Here is a 22,274-nt window from a genome sequence, read left to right as displayed (position 1 = left end):
GGCATCTGACACAGGTTTGATTTTTAGTTTCTTTTCACAATGACTTCACATTTGGATTTTTAATTCCAGAAGGATAGCATTTCTCAGGATGAACTTCTGTGTACTAAAATGAAAATGTTAGGTACCTTCCAGCTTTGTGTCAATCCAATTCTCTCCATCACCATCACCAAACTGTTCTTGTGTTAATTATAACATAGTTTGACTGCTTTAACCTAAAGTCTATACATTGTATGATAACGGTAAAAATGAGACCCTGTCAGCAGGAATGTTCAGGAACTATAAATGTGACATTTTATTTTAAAAGAAATACATTTTTTAAAAAAATGCTTCAACAAAACTGATTCAAAAATAAATGCCTGAAAATAAATGTTTGGATTACAGAGAATGTATGACACTGAAAGAGACCATTCAGGACAAACAGTTCAGACCCAGTTTAAGCTCCCCTGTAGCATTTTTCTGTCTTTTCTGATTGAAATTTAGTAATGTAAAGCTGTCTTCCCTACTCTCTCTTCTATATTTGTGAGGCCTCCTCCTAAATGCATTCATACTATTCAATTCAATCACTCCCTATGTAACAACTTCCCCAATGTCACTAATCCTATATTGATGACGCCGATCACTCTTGCATGCGCAAGATATGTTTACCCTTTATCAACTTGAGCAAAACTGTTCATAATTTGAAAGATCCCTATTAGGTCATGGCTCAAATCTCTTCTTTCCCAAGAACAAAGAAACCCAAGCTGTCAACCCTTTTCTAGTGTGTAATTCAAGGGTTATCCTTTAGATAATATGTTGGTTACATTTCTGCTTTCTGTTTATGAAAGGAAGTCCTTTTTTTCTGTCCAAAATACTCCGGTGTCAAATTTTAATCGTCATCAATAGAATCTCCAGAAGTGCTGAGCTTCCTGATTTGAGTTTGCCATGCATTTTGAAATCTAGGGAATGGACGGACATCCTCTCTCCCAGATGCTAAGTATCCTCATAAGCAGTTTGCTGCAACATTATACCCGGAATCATCCTCTTACACTATTTCCTCTGAAGGATGCACTCATGTTTTGCTTTGCATTATCTCTGTAGCAATGTAAACATCAGGAAATCAGCATTGGGAACTTCCAATGTGTAATTTCCTGCATGATCAGGACTACATTCCTATGGGTCATTTAATTCATTTTCTTAGGATTTAGTTCAATGCAGAAATATTTGATTTGATTAGTTTCAACATAGTCATCTCATTGGAAACTTTGTTTACTTCAGAGCATAATAAATAGGAGCAGGCGAGGCCATTCAGCCCCAAGCCCGTACCCCAGTTTTCAGCTCCAGCAAAGCTTAACCTCATGGGCAGTTCATTGGGTTTCAATTCGCTTATCAAATTAATTTTGGATTAGAGTCAATTCTTTGTCAGCAGCATCCATGTACTTGATTCGTGCATATCCTTCTATCTAACAATCACATTGCTGTTTATAACATTTTCAGAATAATGGAATGTGTATTTGTTTTGCTGATTTTTGAAACTGTTCATTAACTCCGGAACGTGAATTTCCAACAAATTTGTTCCTGTGATGTAGATGCTCGTAATTTTTCTTGCGTTTAGATGGTGATGAACTTACAATAAGAAATTAGGAACAAGAGTAGGCCATTCAGACTTTGGAATTTACCCCATCACTCTTTGAGATCACGTCTGATTTGCTGCAGACCTCAGCTCCTTATTGTCCTCAATTCCTTGATAATTCAAATTCAACTACTTTCAGTGATCTAGCCTCCACGACTCTTTTTGGGTCGAGGATTCCTACCCACTGGGAGAAGAAATTCTTTTCCTTTATAGTTATAAAGAAGTGACTTCTAATTCTGTAACTAAGTTCACTAATTTAAGATTGCTGCACTTTTGCAAATATCTTCTCAATATCAGAATCTTGTATATTTCAATAGGATCACCCCTCATTATTTTAAATCTTAACAAATAAAGGCCTCACCTATTTGAATGTTTTCAATCTTTTTCATCCTAGAAATCAGCCTAGTGAGTTATTTTTGAACAGTTGTCAATGCCAGTATATGTTCTTTTTAGTAAGGAGACCAAAACTGTACACAGTAGTCCAGATGTGGACTCACCAATGCCCTGTACGTTTATAAGAAGATTTTCTTATTTTTAAACTTCAAACCGCTGGCAATAAAAGCTAAAATTTTATTTGCCTTCTTAATTACCTGCTGCATCTGTGTGCTAACATTTTGTGTTTCTTGTACAAAAACATCCAGATCCCTCTGTCCTGCAATTTTTGGAGTGTCTCTCATTTAAACTATAGCCTGCCTTTTGACTCATGCTCCCAAAGTAAATGACCTCATAGTTTTCTACATTAAACTCAGTCTGCCAAGTTTTTGCGCGCACACAACCTACCTTAGTTATGTCATTATCATATCGTGACCTTCTTTAGTTGTATCATCACTAAATTTGGTAGGTTACACTCTGGCCCCTCCTCCCAATTATTAACAAACATTGTAAGTAATTGAGGTCCTGGGTCTGATGTTTTTGCGGATCTCCATTAATTACATCTTTCCAACCTAAAAAAGACATGTTAATGCTGACTCTGTGTATGCAGTTAAAGTGGAATGACTATTAAATTTATGTTTTTCTGCCTCAGGAGCCATCTCTGCATTCTGCTGCTGCTGCCAAAAACATCTTTCAGTCTCAATACTTAGTGTTTCATGACTGTATTTAGAGCAGATTGCACTGCTTCGGTGGTTTAATTTAGTAAATTTATGTTGCATTATGAGGATGTTATGTTGCAGAAACTTTAGGGACCTGATTTTCAAAATTGGCATTATACTGTATTTCTCTTCCTCCAACAATCTTGATATACCAGCTGAGACTACAATCTATATATAAAGGGCTGCAACTATGCTAAGAATCCCTCTCCCACACTCCGTCTTTCAGCTCTGTTCATTTAACAGCCTGGCAATCTACATTTCAAACAGCTGTCGTTTGGAACTGAGACAAGCTTCTGTAATGAGTTTCACCGTTGGTTTGTCAGCAATAAGGCAGTCTCGTCTCAAAACACAAGAGGGGAAAATCTGAAGACACGTTGTAACTGTATTGAAGCTTCCACAGGAAAGCTTTAGAACAGAGTGAAGATGTCTCGGGGCAGCAACGCACCAGGTTACATTATGCATCAGAGTGATGTTCCCACTTCCTGGTCTTCAGGGAGATTGGCTGACTAACTGGTATTCCATAAAGCTTTTCATCACTCAGCACCAGATATAGAAATAAACTTGACACCTCACTGGAGTAGCAAGCTGGAAACCAGGCCCTACTATTTCCAGATTTATCACAAAATTTAAAAGTTTTCATCAAAGTATGCAAAAATCCTTAATTTACCTGTTTTTTTTAAGACCAAGACTAACAGAAAGCATTTCTGTAATTAATAATAATTGCAATTTATGGCAAATATGTAGATTTTAGCTACAGGTAAACAATTATGAATGGTCAATCTATAACTCTACTAGTCAAATCTAAACCCCTCGAGAACTCCTCCATGCATATATACATGCGGACAGAAAAGCATTGGTATTATGGGTGGAGGGAAAGATTGGGAAGGCTAAACAGTGGTCCCTGTTCCCACGATTTGCTAAGATGAATCAATTGGCTTATCAGAACTTGCTTTTCTGCAACCCCTGTTTTCTCCAGAAATGTTTGCTTTTTTTGTTAGAGGTGCAGAGCGATTGATTCACAGCTTATAAGTATCTGATTTATTGGTTAACAGCAACCCAGCTTGTAGCAACTAGTGCGGGAAAATAAACTGGCTTTCTTCAGGATTTTGGAAGGCCTTTGTCATTGCTCTGTGGACTTACGAGCGGTTGTCAATCAGCTAATTGTTGCCAGTCAACCCTCTATGTATTAATCCCTTGGGGCCAGTTCATCTGCAACAAAACTTGCCTCACTGGTGAAAGAAAGCAACACTGTAAACAGTACTTAGAATGATTCTTGCTAACCTGGTAAATCTAAGTGCATGATGGAGTTATTTAACTGTGAGATGAAATTCTTTGATACAGGTGTGGATTCACGCATCTCAAACTTCTTCTATTTTTTCTATATCATTTATTATAATTAATGTGGCCTGAAGGAATGCCTGAGACCTAATGGAATGAGGTGATAGATATATTATTTACGGGTAAATCAAATGTGAAATGGTTATATAAATATGGGGATTCAAAGTTTGTGAGAAGATTTGTAGCTCGGGTGCTCGTTGTTGTGGTTCTGTTCGCCGAGCTGGGAGTTTTTCTTGCAAACGTTTCGTCCCCTTTCTAGGTGACATCTTCAGTGCTTGGGAGCCTCCTGTGAAGCGCTTCTGTGCTGATTCCTCCGGCATTTATACTGGTTTGAATCTGCCACTTCCGGTTGTCAGTTGCTGTCCGTTGCAGTGGCCGGTATATAGGGTCTAGGTCGATGTGACTGTTGATAGAATTCGTAGATGAGTGCCATGCTTCTAGGAATTCCTTGGCTGTTCTCTGTTTGGCCTGCCCTATAATAGTGGTGTTGTCCCAATCGAATTCATGTTGTTTGTCCTATGTAGTGTTTTGTGCAGTCCTTGCATGGGATTTTGTACATTACGTTGGTTTTGCTCATGCTGGGTATCGGGTCCTTTGTCCTGGTGAGTTGTTGTCAAGGGTGGCTGTTGGTTTGTGTGCTGCTATGAGTCCTAGTGGTCGCAGCAGTCTGGCTGTCAGTTCCAAAATGCTCCTGATATATGGGAGTGTGGCCAGTCCTTTGGGTTGTGGCATGTCCTCATTTCGTTGTCTTTCCCTGCGGCATCTGTTGATGAAATTGCGCGGGTATCCGTTTTTGTTGAATACCTTGACAAACAGGAAGACAGCTAACAACCTGCATCCACGAACATCAACTAGCCACGAAACGATACGACCAGCTATCCCTAGTAGCCATACACTCAGCTGACAAACAACATGAATTCGATTGGGACAACACCACTATTGTAGGGCCGGCCAAACAGAGAACAGCCAGGGAATTCCTAGAAGCATGGCACTCATCCATTTGTGAGCATTGTTGGCTTCAGAGTGGCTATTGTATATTTTTACATACAACTTATTTGAGTCTGTCAAGATTTCTGTTTTGTTGCAAGTTCCTGTTGTACAGGTTTTGCTATAATAGCTTTGATGTGTAAAGTAACACCTTTCTATCCAGTAAAATTGATCTGGATCAATGCAGAGTGTATTTCTGCACTCCAATCCAAAGTCAAAATGAATTCTTCTTCCACATGTAGTGTACTTCAAAATTTGTATTAATACAGCAATGCACAGCCACTTTAGAATATGGTTGCATTTATAGTATGCCTCTAGCCTCTACAAAGTGTGGTACTGACCAAAAACATTGTTTTTGAACTCCTATTGACTGAATGGGTAAATTGGGAACTCTTGATAGGCTCCTTCGGAGAATGATGCTTACAGCTGATCTTGCTGCCTTCCAAGCACAGTATTGTGCTTTTTTATAGTCTCAGTTGGACTAGCCTTTTCTAAGGAAACTTTTTTTAGTACTCCACTTAATAAAACCTGCAGGGGTATTACTTTGGCACTTGTAGCATTGGCAAGTTGTGAAAATCTAATTATTGGCTTAATAGTAATAATGGTTGGATTTGCTTGGCACCAAAATCAGACTTGAACACAAACAATTGAAGTAACATTCACATGTTGTGTTTCACTGAGGAAGCAAAGTACTTTCTCCTCCACAAGTTGATAACACATATCCAAATAAAGAACGTTTGTAGGTAACTTAATCAAAAGTGAAATACATTTTTAGCAGGGATGCCAATGACTTTTGATTTACATTTAAATCCTCATTTCATGTTCAAAGATTTCAGAATTTAATTATACACCTTAAAGAAAGTCAGATGATCAGATATGATTTTTCAAATGACAATCAAACATAGAATGCAAATTCTCATATAAATAAACATCTGAAAAAACTGCAGATTCTGAAAATCTGAAATTAAAACAGAACACTGGAGAAACACAGACAGTGGACTAGAAATATTAGCTCTGGTTTTCTGTACAGATGCTGCCAGACCTGCAGTGTTTCTTTAGCGCTCTGTGTTTTGCTTTTGATACAAATTCTGATGGTTACCATGGTTCCACTCCAGTGTAAGGGAAGTAAAGCAGATTTACCGAATTAATAAATGACATGACTGACTCAAGATAAAATGGTAAATGTGCTGATGAGTTGACACTGTTCCGCTGGAGCAGAATGGAAGCAGGTTCATGCTATGTGATGCTTTCACCCATGTCTGCACTCAGGTCCAGAGGAACAAGACAGTGTAAGGTTTAAGGTCCAAAGCAATTGACAGACCTAAACAACCAATACACTTTGGTACTTCTAATGTAGCAGGAGGGTTTCTTTTGGCTACCTTCAGTGGCATTTTATCCCAGCATTGTCTATTTTTCTGTTTGTTTTCAATTGTTGCTTTTAATATTGTTCTAAGAAAGGAATGGAATATTGTCTTGATTGAAAAATAGTAAAAGGTAGATTTAAACTAAAGAAATATTGACTGTTTTATGAGAGTTGATGGTTTGTATTTATAGTGTCACAGAGACGTACAACATGGAAACGGATCCTTTGGGTCCAACTTGTCCATGCCTGCAAGATATCCTCAATAAATCTGGTCCCATTTGCCAGCCTTTGGTCCATACCTCTTCAAACTCTGCCTATTCATCCAGATGCCTTTTAAATGTTGTAATTCTATCAGCCTCCACCACTTCCTCTGGCAACTCATTCCATACAGGCACTACCGTCTGTGTGAAAAGGTTGCCTCTTAGGTCCCTTTTAAACCTTTCCCCTCTCACCTTCAACCTATTGCCTCTAGTTTTAGACTTCCCTACCTTGAGGAAAAGACTTGGTCTATTTACTCAATCTGTGCCCCTCCATGATTTTATAAATCTCTATAAGATCACCCCTCAGGCTCTGATGCTCCATCCTATTCACAAAGAAGGAAAAAAATACAGAGAGTTGATTTCTTGGATTTGGGAATTACAATAATCTGGTTGTTCATAAATCCAGAGGAATGAGGTAAGATGTGTTGGAAGGGGATTTTAAGTCTCTGAGATGGCAGATGGACGGTCTAAAATTGGATACAACGCCATGGGCTCTGGTTCACAACACATGCTTGTCTGCCCTAACCCACCCACAAAATTTACTTGTAGCAGGGACGCATTCTGTGACTCTGAGACGGATCATATTGGTTTGTCTTTGTGTGTTATTAGAATCAGCCAGGTCCAATTATTTTCAAGTACCAATGATCTGGCTTTCTGGACTAAACTCGACCTGAATTAGCTGACTCAACCAAAGAATTTGGAGCACCAAAGGATAGTATTCAACTCATTGTCATCATACTGATACTTCAGTACATTGGTTGGAAACTAATTCCACTGCCCTTTTACCTTGCACATAGTAAGGTATTACCATCCTCTTCAAATGTTTTCCTCATTTAAATGAGGCCATTTTCTGTGCCATAGCCACACCTTACAGGAAAAGTACACAATGCTCCAAAGACCATTAATAAAAAGAAATTAGCCTATCTCCTCAAAAGAATTTACACAAAATAGATGAACATTTTACACAAAAATCAAAAGAACATGAATGCTAGTAACTTCACTAATAAGCCAGTTACATTAAAGATAATAATAGCACAAAAAACACTGTTGCTTATACCTTTTTCTACATGCATTTGACCTACACACACAATTTTTAAGTAGTTGATCCCTTACCACTGACCTTTCCAACTTGAAAATATTACTTTTTCCAATATCCTATCAAAACCCTTCTCATGAAAAACCAATTTAATAAAAATTCCTGTCTTCTCCATTCTCATTGAAAAGTCACATATCTCAATTCTTTCTTTATAATCTATAGTTTCTATTCCTAGAACAATTAGATTAGACTTACAGTGTGGAAACAGGCCCTTCGGCCCAACAAGTCCACACCGACCCGCCGAAGCGCAACCCACCCATATCCCTACATTTACCCCTTACCTAACACTACGGGCAATTTAGCTTGACCAATTCACCTGACCCGCACATCTTTGTGACTGTGGGAGGAAACCGGAGCATCCGGAGGAAACCCACGCAGACACGGGGAGAACGTGCAAACTCCACACAGTCAGTCGCCTGAGTCGGGAATTGAACCCGGGTCTACAGGCGCTGTGAGGCAGCAGTGCTAACCACTAATTTGTGCCGCCCACAAATGTTGATGCTTCTTCATTTCAGATATTTTCTAATCAACCTCATCAGAGATGTTATTATTACATACCTTGTGGGCGGCACGGTGGCACAGTGGTTAGCACTGCTGCCTCACAGCGCCTGTAGACCCGGGTTCAATTCCCGACTCAGGCGACTGACTGTGTGGAGTTTGCACGTTCTCCCCGTGTCTGCGTGGGTTTCCTCCGGGTGCTCCGGTTTCCTCCCACAGTCACAAAGATGTGCGGGTCAGGTGAATTGGCCATGCTAAATTGCCCATAGTGTTAGGTAAGGGGTAAATGTAGGGGGATGGGTGGGTTTCGCTTCGGCGGGTCGGTGTGGACTTGTTGGGCCGAAGGGCCTGTTTCCACACTGTAAGTCTAATCTAATCTAATCTATACCTCTGGTACAGGTGGAACTTTAATCCAGCCCTGATTATATGCTTTTCTTGGATTTAATCACATTTTAATTTATACTATTAGGGTCATGTAAAAATGTTATTTTTTTATCCCGCCAAACTGTCCTGAGAAAGTATTGGTGAGCCACCATCTAGAACAAGTACGTTTCTGGATGGTAGTGCATTGCAAGAAATTTCAGAATATTGATCTTGTGGATGTAGAAACATGGCATTATATCTTTTTGAAATGTATCTATTTTTTGCACATGTACATAGTTTCCAAAGTCAAGATACTGTGTGTTTTGAAGGAGACTGATGGTTTTCCCACACCGTTGCTGTTTTTGTCCTTCTTCGTGGCAAAGGTTGTAGCAAAGTAAAATATCTTTGATGCAATCAGCATCATTGCTGACAGATTCATATGTTTTCTGCTCCTTGTTGAACTCTGTCATCTTAAATTTATATCTAATCAGAATCTTAGTACAGTACAAGAAATCTTGATAATATGCCAAAACATTTGCCTTTCCAATTTATGTTTAAGTCCAGCATAAATCCTGGATTTGTTTGTACACATCATGTCTGAGGCCTTTTTCTTGAATTGGTGCACTTTCCATTTACAGTTTTAATGTAAAAGGTTAAAAAAAGACCTGCTTACTCGACTAGCATCATGGAAGTTTGATCACTATTATTTTTGACCGAGTGTGAACTAGAATTCTCTCCAGGTTGGCAAAAAGACTCTATCAAGAAAAGCCAAAAGAATGTCGTTGTACATTTTAGTCATGGAAGTGTAACACTTCAACACTAAAGCTGTTTTTGTTACTTTAACTACTTGATTGTTGACAAACCCATTATTTGAAGTTTTCCAAGATGCCTCTTAAATGTTGCTGTTGTATCTACTTCTGCCACCTCCTCCTCTGGCAGCAAATTCCAGGCACTTACTACCCTCTGTGTAAAATAACCTGCCTCTCACTTTGCTTGCTATTGCATTTTGTTTTGTTGTTGGAATCTGTCAGATGGATGTTACCTGTCCTTCACCATCAAGGTCAATGAGCAACTCATTATAGGTAACGAATTGTCTGGCTTTCTGGATGATAATTAACTTGAATCAGTTGACTTAATCACAGACTTTGATTGAATAGAAGATTTCCCTTTGGTTAATGTGTCAAACTGAGTGTCCAAAACTAATCCCATTGCCTTTCACCTTCTGTATCATCACCATTTTTCTTCTGGAGTTATAGTAATAAAAAGTGGGATATGGTATTAAAAACGCATTGTATATAACTGCTTGATTCTTCATATCATCAGTTTGATGCCATCTTCAATAGGGGATGAATACAAGGTTTCCTGTGACAATGAAATCACTCAAAAGCCATGACGTAAATGGACACAAAACTGTTAAATCTGTCATTATTCCATAGTTTTCATTGGCACCTTCCAGAAAATGTGAAATTGTAATGGCAGTAGTGGTAAAACATTACAGTACTTCACAGTAAGTGTGTGGCGCTCTATAAATCTTTGTTTTACAGGCCAGCAATGAAATCAATGGAACTAAATTTTTGTTTTTAAAGCGAGAGTGTACTACAAGCAGCAATATGTTTATCTGTATACCTTTTACCTATCTGTATAATAAGCAACTGAAAAATAGGTTGATGTTTATTGAGGAGTGGTATGAAACTATCTGTAATAAATGCTCACAGAAGCATTTCTGAGTAAGTACAATCAAACGTGAACGCCAACAAGCATTAAGTTGAAGAGATGAAGTTAAAGTTACCTTAGTCCCAGGTATCAGAAGATTGCTGTCTCATTAGATAGAGAGAGAGAGAGAGAGAGACGTGACTGGTGGTGGGCTAACCTGTGGATCACCATGCCTCAGGAGGGGAGGAGCTTGAGAAGGTAGGACCTTCATCATAACCTCAGATGGTGCAGGAGTTGAACCAGTGCTGTTGGCATCACTTTGTATTACACAAACTAATTGTTCAGCCAGCTGAGCTAACACACACCTGGTAAGGTCATGAACACAGACCATAAACAATAAGTTGTGCATAATGGATGGCCAACTAGAGTTGCAGGACTGAAAGGAAATTAATTGTTTAAAGCAAAATCTTTGAAGATTTAAGAGTTGTTTACAAATGCTTTTGTGAACTTCCAAACTTATTGTTCAGGAATTAATTGAATTGCAATTTATTTCTGGCATTGAAAACTCTCAACCTTCATCAGTATGCTTGATTTAAATAATTGTATTTTGTACCCTAGTAATGTCTGGCTTAATGGCCTATCTGTTTATTTGGATTTTGATCAATTTTTAAAAATGTATCTGTAAATGTATGTATCACCTGCATCATACTACGCTGGCAACTTAACTGCAGCCACTAATTTACATATAATATACAGACAAATATTGCATTACAGTGCTATGTCCTGCTTAAGTTAAAATTTTCTTCTAGTTGTATTATTTCTATCTTCCTTCAGTGCTAGAAAGTGAGCTTCCTTACGTTGATGAAGATCAAGAGGAAGGCGAAGTGTTTGATTTTGACAGTGATGAGATACCAGAAGCAGACAGAGAGCCCAGCTCCGCCCCTATGCCTGTCGTTATGAATGAGGTGGAACACTGCACCACACAAAACTCAACACAGGATAATGTAACTTTGGATACATGTAGTGAGAACCATGGATATTACGAAATATCAGAAACGAATACCGTGCCCCCACGTGGAAAGGATTTAGATGCCGACCCTAAAGCAGTGGCACAAGGTATTAGTAGTACAGATGAGTTATGTACAGAGGAACTTTGACTATCTGAAAGACACAGGTGCGGAATGTTTCATTCAGTTAATCGAATGCTGGATAACATTGTTTAGCCAGGCATCGGGACCTTGTGATCTTGCTGGATAATCCAAAGTTCAGATAATTGAATTCCGGATAATCGAGGTTCCTCTGTAAATCACAGAGCTTAACAATGATTTGTTTATGTCAAAATATGCTACAATTGTTTAAAGTTTTAGTTAGACTTTGTTATGACTCACTGGAATAGTATACTGTAAATTGAGCACTGCTTTCCTAAAGCTGTACCAAATGTAAAAGTAATTTACACCCTTCTATGTACCAGCCACCTGGGTTGGTATTGAAGGCTGCCCTAGATTTACTTCACTTTATTAGGGTGTGCTGACAACTGTGACAAGCTCCCAGCATTGAATCTGTGCAGCAAGTCAAGACACAGGTAAGATGAGTATGTTCCCTGCCAAGTCATTCACTATCCTGACTTGGAAATCTGTCCTTCATTGTCTCTGGGTCAAAATCTTGGAATTCCCTCCCTGAGGGCATTGGGGTCAACCTACAGCATGTATGTCACATCAGTTCAAGAGGCTAGTTCACCACCATCACCTTCAAGAACAACTAGAGACGAGCAATAAATGCTGGGTATAAAAGTGAATAAAAGACAAGTCTAGCTGAGGGAATAATGTGAAAAAAGTTTCAGCATTGTAATGTAGGAATCACTATGGGGATCTAGGGCTCAGTGATTGAGTGTGCTATGAAAGCTAATGCACAGCCTGGAGATGCAGAATAGTCCAGTTCATAAGCTGGGTGCATGTCCCTGACCACTCAATGTCCTTGCAGTAACATTAGAATGATAATTGCCAGTATAGAAGTGTTCTGTATTTAGACGGTAGATGGATAATGAGGGTCCTTAGAGGTTGGCATATATTGCTTGACAATGTCAATGGATTTGGGGTGATTGTGGACTGTTCCCATTGAAGACACCATGAGGTATTAGTTCCCAATATCCAACATGGAGGTCTTTTCGAGCAAGCAGCAGAATTTTAATTAAGAGGAAAATTTAGTAGAAAATAACTTTATGGACTCAAAATGAGCTGAGTTAATCGATGATAAAAACATATTTTTAAAAATGTGATTGCCTTTGCAGAAAATGGTACTGCTGCCAATTTGCTACATACATCAACACAAGCCACAGCACTTGCAAAAGTGAATCCATATTCGGTTATAGATATCACACCACTCCAGGAAGGCGATCAAGTTGAATCTTCAGGAGCAGAACAAAGCCTCCAGGACAATAATGCAACAGGTTATGCACTACCCGCTGGATATTGTGTTCCAGTTCCCTGCGGATATGCTGTACCATCCAATGTACCATTGTTGGTTCCGACATATTCAGCCCCTGTTACTTTAATAAGAAATGTTTCTGTCGATGAGGAAGGTGAGGACCCTACATTGTAAAAATGGAAATTGGCAATAAGATTCATTAACTGTAAATAGTTTTTTTTTGCATATGTTTTCTTGAAGGACCAAGCTATTTTTAGAAAGTGCATTAGTCATTGTTTTCAATTAGTCTGCCCAACTTATTTTTCGGCTCAACCAACTAACTCACCAGATCCCTTAGCCTCTCGTCACTGTAGTTATTTTCTGAAACTATATACAAAGATATTTAAAGGTGAAGTCAGATAACTTGGAATATTTGGAAATCATTCAGATGAATGTGATTTTTGAGAATAAATCTCCATAGCAAACATATGAATCTCTCAATCTTAACACCAACCCCCTTAGAATCAGTGTATGATGTTCTGGCTTCTTCAGATTATTTTTATATATTCTGACACATGTATTTCATATCTCAATATAAATGATTTGTATGGGGAGGAAGGGAAAGAAGGAAGGAGAAAATGTGAAGAAAAGCTCTTCTGAAAAGATGCAAATTTGTTAGAAGTGGCAATCTTATTTATCCTGAGTCCAAATATTTGAAGCTAATCAATATATTAGTGAATATTCGGAATCTCACTTTAGCAGTACTAGATTGAAGATTTTTTAAAAAGTAATGTTATGATGTCCTGTATGTTCACAGCACCATTTACAAGTGAGGATGTTGATGCTAGAATTATTCAGTCAAACAGTCAGCCAGTTGGGTAAGTTTATCTCCATTTTAGATTAATGTTCAAATAATTCTGAACTCCTGCAGTTTTAAAAGGGACAATTGTTTTGTTTTGAAAAGCTCCTCATTGTCTTGCTGCTTGACTCCAGAATTGTTCAGGCTATATTCCAGGCACTGGAGCCAGTGGTTTTCAGTCTTTCGCAAGTTAATTATTATTCAGGCTGGAGATTGGAACCATTATTTTGATTGTGTAAAGATCTGTTCGAACATTCTAGTTTCAGTGTGCTGTGTCCCTGTACACATTTGTTCACATGATCCAATGCCTCAACATTAAAATTCTCATCCTTCTTTTCCTATTGCCCAATGTTTAGCCCCTCCCCATTTCTTTACCCTATTACTTCCAAATTACATGCACTCCACTAATTCTGGCCTCTTACAATCCTCAATTTTACTGTCTCCACCACTGAGGCCTTAAGATCTTGATTTTCCTCCCTAAACCTCTCCACCTCTCTACATCTCATTCTTCTCCTAAGAAGCTGCTTGAAACATAATTCTTTGACCAAGCTTTTGATCATCTGCTTTAATATCTCCTTTGGTAGCTCAGTATCAAATTTTTTTTGATAACATGCTTGTAAAGTACCTTGGGATATTTTACATCATTAAAAGCACTGTATCAGTGTAACTTACGAGACGTTCCAAATGATTTCCTGGTAATTTTATTTGTCCAACAGGCTTGGTGCATGTTTGTTACACAGGGTCTAATGTCAGAAATGGGACGATTAGGTTGTGCATGATACACAATAATTATTTTAAACTTACTTAGTTGCACATGTCAATAGATGTTTTTACTTTTGATCTAGGCATTACTGAGACTGTCTGTCAGCATTTGATGCCCATACCTAATTGCATTTGAACTGAATGGTTTCTTAGGCCATTTCATATGTTCACAGCCAGCCATGTTCCTGCCGGTCTGGAGCCACATGTAGATCAGACTAGCTAAGAACAACAGATTCCCTTTCCTAAAGAAATGCAAGTGAATTCAAATTGATTGTCCATTTGTGAGTTGAAATTACATGCCTCTAGATGCCATGGTTGGATTTGAACCCATGTTCCCAAAGCGTTAGCCTGGCCTCTGGATTATTTGTCCAGTGACATTACCACTGTCTGCCTATAAGTTATAGGCAATGATATTACTTTCCTTAAAAACATTTGGGATGAATTTTCTCAGATTTATCTGAGATTTCTTTTGAAATTATTGCAATATCAATCGTATAATTCCTGCTGTTTAATTCATTCTGTATCCCCAACTCAATTTTTTTTTGTATTCTGCCCACCTCACCTACATGAATTGTTTGCTATATGTCCATCATTTTTTGGAGATGGAAAAATATCAACAATTTGTATTAATTCTTTCCTTCCCTTTTGTATGAATTCTTTCCTTCCCTTTTGCGTTGCTGTATCTGGCAGAGAGAAATGTCAGTATGTTTCCATACTGATCTGCTGAATTTTCACTTTGAGAGATGAGACAAGCCTCTAGCTTCACAGGTTCTGCTCTCCATAAAATTCCTCATATTTCAGCTTTGTTGAACATTCTGTGAATCAGTTGATGTTACAAATTATTCAAACATGGAATCATAAACTATCGAAGAACCGATCAGTTCTGAACTAGCTCACAAAAGAACTACCCATATATTCCCATTCTCTAGCCCGATCTCCATAACCTTCTAAATTAATCACTTTTAAATATATATCCAGCTCTCTTTTGAAAACTCCTATAGAATCCTCCTTGCCGTGCATTCCAAATCCTAACCACTCTTGGTAAAGAAATTTCTCCTCAGCGCACTCCTAGCTATCTTGCTAACTGTCTTGAAGTTGCGATGTCCTAAGTTACTGACATATCAACTAGTGGGAACAGAACATTCTTCTTTACCCTGTCAAAATTGTTCAAAATTTTAATATCTCCGTAAGGTCACCTCTTAAGGTCTACTCCAAGGAGACATTGCTGAATTTCTACTATCTCTTCTTGTATTTGAAATTCCTCAATCCCGGTATCATTCTAGTAAATCTCCTTTGCACTCTCTCCAGGTCTTTAACATCCTGCCTTAAATAGCATGCCCAGAAACAAACACAATACTCCAAATTGGCCTGACCAATGATTTGTAGTTGCATGATGTCCTTGATTTTGTACTCTATGCCATTATTTGTAAACCAAAGGTACCTGATAAGTTTCATAACAACCGTTTCAAATTGCCTGACCCCTTGAGAGAATTATGCACGTGAATCCTGAGGTCCCTCTCCTCCTATACTCCCCTCACATTGTACCATTGAGCCTGTATTGTCTCTTCCTGTTCCTTCTACCAAAATGCATTACATCATGTTTCTCTGCATTGAAACTCACCTGCCAGGTATCTATCCATTTGGAGAGCTTGTCGACATCCCTGTGAAATCACTCAGCATCATCCTCACAATTCACTATTCTTCCTAGCTCAATATCATCTGCAAATTTTGGAATTTTGTCCTCAATGTCCATCTCCAAATTGTTTACATAAATCAGTAAAAGCAAGGGCTGCACACCACTTTCAACTTGACTCCAGTCTGAGAAATGCCCATCTATATCCACCCTCTGTTTCCTATCCTTTGGCCAACTTCTAATCAATGCTGCTAACAGCCCATCAATTCCAAACTTGTTTAATTTGTTAACTAACTTGGCGTGTTGCTCTATATCAAACGCTTTCTGAAAGTTCTAATATACAATGTCCTCAGTACTATGCTCATCCACTACCTGGGTCATCTTGTTGAAGAACTCAATTCAATTTGTCAGACATGATCTGTCCTTGGCACAAAATGTTGACTGTCTAGTGTTAACTTTTTTTCTCTAAGGGAACATTTATTTTCTCCTGTATCACGACCTTGATCAGTTTTCATGCTATTGATGTCAAGCAGACCTTAAATGGAAGATCAGAAGCTGGATTTGTAACAACTCTGCTTTTTGAACTTCTTGCAGGTTGGAAATACTTATGCAAAGTAACGAATTGAAATGATCAGAAATGTTGGATAGCTGGGCTTCATGGATTTAATGTTGAATAGTTTTTCATATTGTCTTTACATTAGAAAACACTTTTTTATAATAGGACTGCTGAAAGTCCAGTATTATATTGCTTGCATTTCAGATGTTCTGTAGCTTATGAATCTCTAATCACAAGGAGAATGAAGAGTAAGGGATGCATTGTCTTGTGGCTTTGTGGCATTGTGGCAATGTATTCGTGAAAAATGCAAATTATATTTAAAATATTCCTATTTCATTTTATTACAGTGAAGATTATCTTGCTTTGGACTCAGAAGATGCCTTTACCAAATGGGCTTCAGACCCAGCAAATACGGCATGGCTGGAGGGTATGTAGCAATGACATTAAAAAGACATTACTGACTACTACATCATAACCTTCAATTTGTCCCCTGTGTATAAATATAAGAAGTAAAATGTTTCCTCTGAAAACACATTTAACTTTGGATATATTTGGGAAAGATATTGAGGCATGTGTTACCACGAATAAGGGGCAGTAGGGAAGCTTATGGCACATAGTGCTGAGATGCAGCAGTGAGGACTGGATGTTAATTCTAATTAAGTGAAGCTAATGTTCTAGTTAGTGAGGTTCCAGAATGAATTATATTTGTTCATGCGATATGAATGTTGCTGGTTAGGCAAATATTTCCTTATTTGCCATCCCTAATTACCCTGGAGAAGCTGCTGGTGAGCTGTCTTCATGAACTGGTGCAGCTTCTGAGGTGTACATGTGTCCCAGTGTTATTAGTGATGGAAGTCCAGAATTTTGAGACCGTGACAGTGAAAAAACAGCCACGTATTACCAGGTCAGTGGTGAGTGGCGTGGAGTGAAACCTGGAAAAAGGTTGTGTTTCCATGTATCTGTTCCCCTTGACTTTTCATATTATAGAGTTTGTGGATTTTAAGGTTCTGTTGAAGGAGCCTTAGTGAGATACTGCTGTGCATCTTGTCAATATGCACCTATGGTGAGGGGAATGAACACTGCAAATGATGCTTGGGATATCAGTTGTGCGAGTCCTTTGTCCTAGATGATGTCAAGCTTCCCGAATATTATTGGAGTTTCGTGCGTTCAGCTAGTGCAACATTTACCATCAAACTCCTAACTTGCACCTTGTAGGTAGTGGATGGGCTATGAGGAGTTCGGAGGCTAGTTATGTGCTGTGTGTCTGTACTGGCTCCCGAAAGAGCTATCCAGCTAGTTCAGTTCTCCAGCCCTACCTCCAAAGCCCTCTAAATTCATCACTGTTGATTATATATCCAGCTTTCCGCATCTCCACTCTCCCAGGCAGCACATCCCAAATCCTAACAACTCAGAGTGAAGAAATTTCTCTAAACCTCACTCCTAGCTCTCTTACTGATGTTGATATTGTAAACCCTAGTTGCTGAGATACCATAGAGTCATAGAGCTATACAGCATGGAAACAGGCACCTCAGTCCAACCAATCCACATCAACCAGATATTATTTGCCAGCATTTGGCCCACATTCCTCTAAACTCGTTCTGTTCATATACTCATCCGCATGCCTTTTAAATGTTGTAATTGTACCAGCCTCCACCACTTCCCCTTGCAGCTCATTCCATACACACACCTCCCTCTGCATGAAAACGTTGCACCTAGATCCCTTTTAAATCTTTCGCTTCTCGCCTTAAATGTATGTCCTCTCGTTCTTGATTTCTCCACCATGAGGAAAAGACCTTGGCTATTCATCCTATCCATGTCCCTCATTTGTAAACCTCTATAGAGTCACCCTTAGCCTCTGACACTCCATGGAAAATAGCCCCAGCCTATTTAGTCGTTCCCTTTTTAGCTCAAACCCTCCAGCCCTGGCAACATCCTTGTAAGTCTTGTCTAAATCCTCTCATGTTTCACAACATCTTTTTGATAGTAGGGAGATCAGAATTGAATGCAGTATTCTAAAAGTAGCCTAACCAATGTCCTGTACAGCCACAACATGACCTCCCAACTCATGTACTCAATACTCTGACCAATAAAGGCAAACATACGAAATGTCGTCTTCACTATCCTGTCTAGCTGTGACTCCACTTTCAAGGAACTGTGAACCTGCACTCCAAGGTCTCTTTGTTCAGCAACATTCGCCAAGACCTTACCATTAAGTGTATAAGTTCTGCCCTGATTTGCCTTTCCAAAGAGCAGCATCTCACATTTATCTAAATCAAACTCCATCTGCCAATCCTCAGCCCATTGGCCCATCTGATCAAGGTTCCGTTGAACTCTGAAGTAACCTTCTTCACTGTCCACTATACCACCAATTTCTGTGTCATCTGCAAACTTACTAACTATGCCTCCTATGTTCACATCCAAATTGTGCCAGCAGTTGATTTATGATTTTTAACTTTGTCCACATCCAAATAATTTATATAAATGTGAAGCAAATAAAAAGGAAAATGTTTTAATCCCTGCACAAACAGAGCAGAGAGAAATTTCAAATAAATTTGTATACGTACAAAAGATGAACAGGAAAGGATCACCTTTCCACGGTTGCCCTCGTACATTTGAAAAAAATACCACAAGAAAATAGTTTATAACTGGATACAAAAGTCACCCATAAAGATCATTAGATATAGGAGCAGAATTAGGCCATTTGGCTGTGTCTGCTCTGGTATTTGTTCATAGCTGATACGTTTCTCAAACCCATTCTACTGCCCTGTTCCCACCCAAAACAGTTTATGCAAATTTATAGAATTTACTGCACTGAATCAAGTTATTTGGCTCAACTGATCTATACTAAATTCCATGAGTTGCTCCCACTTACTCCTGTCTTAGCGTAGCTTTATGATCTTTTCTCCCTCTTGTATATTTCTGGACATCTGCTTTATCTTAAACATGTGCACGCTACTTACTTCAACTATTCCCTATGTTACGGTGAGCTCTGCGTTCTTACCACTTTTTGGATAAAACTTTTTCACCGAAACTTCTAATTGGATTGCTCAGTGAAAATGTTAAATAGTTCCTGAAGAGAATATTTTGGCTGACCATATTTGCATCTTTCACACAGCATGAAAACACCTGAAGAATATCATCAAAAAAAGCCCTGGTTTTTGTCTTAACATTTTTTAGGCAATAAAGAACAAATTTAACACACATTTTCCTTCCCAAAATCATCACGGCTATAAAATATTGCACGCCCAGAGCCAATATACAGGAATTACATTTACAACAAAGTTAAACATAAATCTAACAAATCTATGTTCTGGTTTGATGCAAAGTTGAGTAACTACCTCCATAACTAGGCTATTCCATTGTTCATTGTTAAGGACAGCATAACACGTTTTAAACTGAACCACAGACAGATTTATAAAGCAAATGATTTTATGAAAACATCAGCGTTCAGTACTAGTGACACAATGACTTGTTAGACATATTTTAAAAGCATTGGTCTTGCTTTTAGAATATTAGATTAGACTAGATTCCCTACAGTATGGAATCAGGCCCTTCAGCCCAACAAACCCACACTGACCCTCCGAAGAGTGACCCACACAGACCCATTCCCCTACCCTGTATTTACCCCTGACTAACACTAGGGGAAATTTAGCATGGCCAACTCATCTGATCTGCACATCTTTGGATTGTGAGAGGAAACACACGCAGACACTGGGAGAATGTGCAAACTCCATACAGACAGTCACCCAAGATAGAATTCGTACCTGGGTCCCTAGTTCTGAGAGGCAGTAGTGCTAACCTCTGAGCCCCTGTGCACTGTGTGAAATCTTCCAAATGAATAACATGAGCTGGATCTTCAAGAATCGAACAACCAATGTCAGGACCAATTCTAACTAATGTAAAAAGAATATTCTTCTTTAACCTGTCAAAATTGTTCATAATTTTGAACACCTCAATAAGATCACCTCTTAATTGTCTGCATTCCAAGGAGACAAAGCCCAATTTTTCTATTCTTTCTTTGTATTGAACATTCCTCGGTGCTATTATCATTCTGGTAAATCTCCTTTGAACTCTCTCCAGGACTTTAACATCCTTCCTTCAATAAGGTGTCCAGAACTGAACACTGTATTCTCCAAATGTGATCTGACCAATGATTTGTAGAGGTCATTGTTTTCTTTACACTATGCCTCTATTTATAAACCCAAGGATCCTATAAGCCTTTTTAACAGCTGTTTCAACTTGTCTTGCCACCTTCCGAGACCCAACATCCCTCTGCTCCTTTAGTCCCCTCGAAGTTGTACATTAAGCCGTTGTTGTCTCTCCCCGTTTCTTCTATCAAGTATTCATATTTATTTTAAAACTTATTTTAGATTGACCTCTTTTTTTCTAAAGGTCATTACTACCAGCACTTTCTGCTTTCAATCATGTTTCATTATTGCTGTTGTTAAGATCACGCAGCACAGAAAGTTAGCATTTAGCAATCCACTTTGTACTATTCTCTGGCTGTGTATCCTACATGTAAATTTTCCAGTTGATATTCATTTGCCTTTTAAAGGTTACGATTGGATCTCCTTCATCCCCCCCCATTCAGTCTGGGCATGCCAGAGGGTATTAACATATTGATGTGCAAGACTGCTCTCTCTTTAGTAATATTTTAAATGATTTGAATTATCGTCTGCATTGCAGTAATTGCAACACGTTGCCACAGCCCAGCTCACCTTTCCCAGGTGCTGAATATTTTAAATTTTGCTGTATCAGAAATTTGTATAAGCATTACAATTACCCCTCGTTCAAGCTCACCCTGGTTTAAGTTGTCACAGTGAATACTATTGCCTACATTCTCACTCATATAAGCAACATCTCACATGCTTTCCTGTGAATGAGAAATACTCTGGCTGGATTAGGCAATAAGAATAATGGTGAGACCATCTGCCTCTGCTGTTTAAGTGTAAATTGGACTAACTCCCAGTAACTGCAGCCATGCAGTTATTTATAGAAATCAGGAAGTTGCTGTATGAGTTCCCTTGCTCATCCAGAGGCCCAAGTAAAACAGTATCTCACACTGTTAACATTGAAGTTTGTGGAACAACTCTAAACAGCACTATTTATTCAATATATACTTATGAAAGTCAAACTGAGGACTTGTGTATTCCGGTGTAATTGAATTCTTACCCGAGAGATAAGTTTCAACTGCTGGCAAATAAGCATTCTGGCTCAAAGATGTTTAAAAGTGCCGAAACTCGTCCTTTAGATTCCAGTTATTCTAGAATTAATTTTTTAAAAAATGTTTCCATTTCTTTTATCTCCCTCTGTCTATTTATCTTTCTTTCTCTCTCTCTTTAAGTCTAATCTATCTAAGTAATTTCTGTCATGTCTCACAGGTCAGGATGAAGTGATTTATGATGATGTGCCAATAGAAAATTCTGATGCATCAGCAACAGGTAAATGCTGGTTAATGCACATCTATTTCTGCAATAACCATTTTGTCTTTGGTACAATCCACATTTATGTTATCAAAGAACATTCTCGTCTGAAAAGCATTGTTTGCTGCAGTGACAAAACAAGTGCATTGTAATTAGCACAATGTCAAATAATATACATTTTGAAAACAAAATTAAGCTCTAGTTATTAATATAATTTGTTAATTATATTGTACAATGTCTGAAATATTGATATGTGCATTCATTCTAAACATAGAAATCGTCTTAGATGTGTTCCTACCTTCAGAAATATCAACATCAATTTTTGGATCTTCCAATGTTGTGGAAATGAGTTTTCTTTTCAATTATAAATGTCAGTTAAG

At 38.4% G+C, this 22,274-nt stretch overlaps 1 protein-coding gene across 1 annotated transcript in view; it reads left to right on the top strand.

Moving 5' to 3' along the window:
• arhgef10 (Rho guanine nucleotide exchange factor (GEF) 10) overlaps positions 1-22,274 on the top strand; it is a 280,448-nt gene that overhangs the window by 75,580 nt on the left and 182,594 nt on the right. Inside the window, exons 3-7 of the mRNA XM_060853056.1 lie at positions 11,093-11,374; positions 12,546-12,836; positions 13,479-13,539; positions 16,819-16,898; positions 21,853-21,912. Coding sequence (XP_060709039.1) covers positions 11,093-11,374; positions 12,546-12,836; positions 13,479-13,539; positions 16,819-16,898; positions 21,853-21,912 — 774 coding nt within the window. The remainder of the gene's footprint in view (positions 1-11,092; positions 11,375-12,545; positions 12,837-13,478; positions 13,540-16,818; positions 16,899-21,852; positions 21,913-22,274) is intronic.

Source organism: Hemiscyllium ocellatum, chromosome 3 (assembly GCF_020745735.1).
Source record: "Hemiscyllium ocellatum isolate sHemOce1 chromosome 3, sHemOce1.pat.X.cur, whole genome shotgun sequence".
NCBI lineage: Eukaryota > Metazoa > Chordata > Chondrichthyes > Orectolobiformes > Hemiscylliidae > Hemiscyllium > Hemiscyllium ocellatum.
Note: the sequence above shows the minus strand (reverse complement) of the source record. Positions and strands in the feature narration are given on the sequence as shown.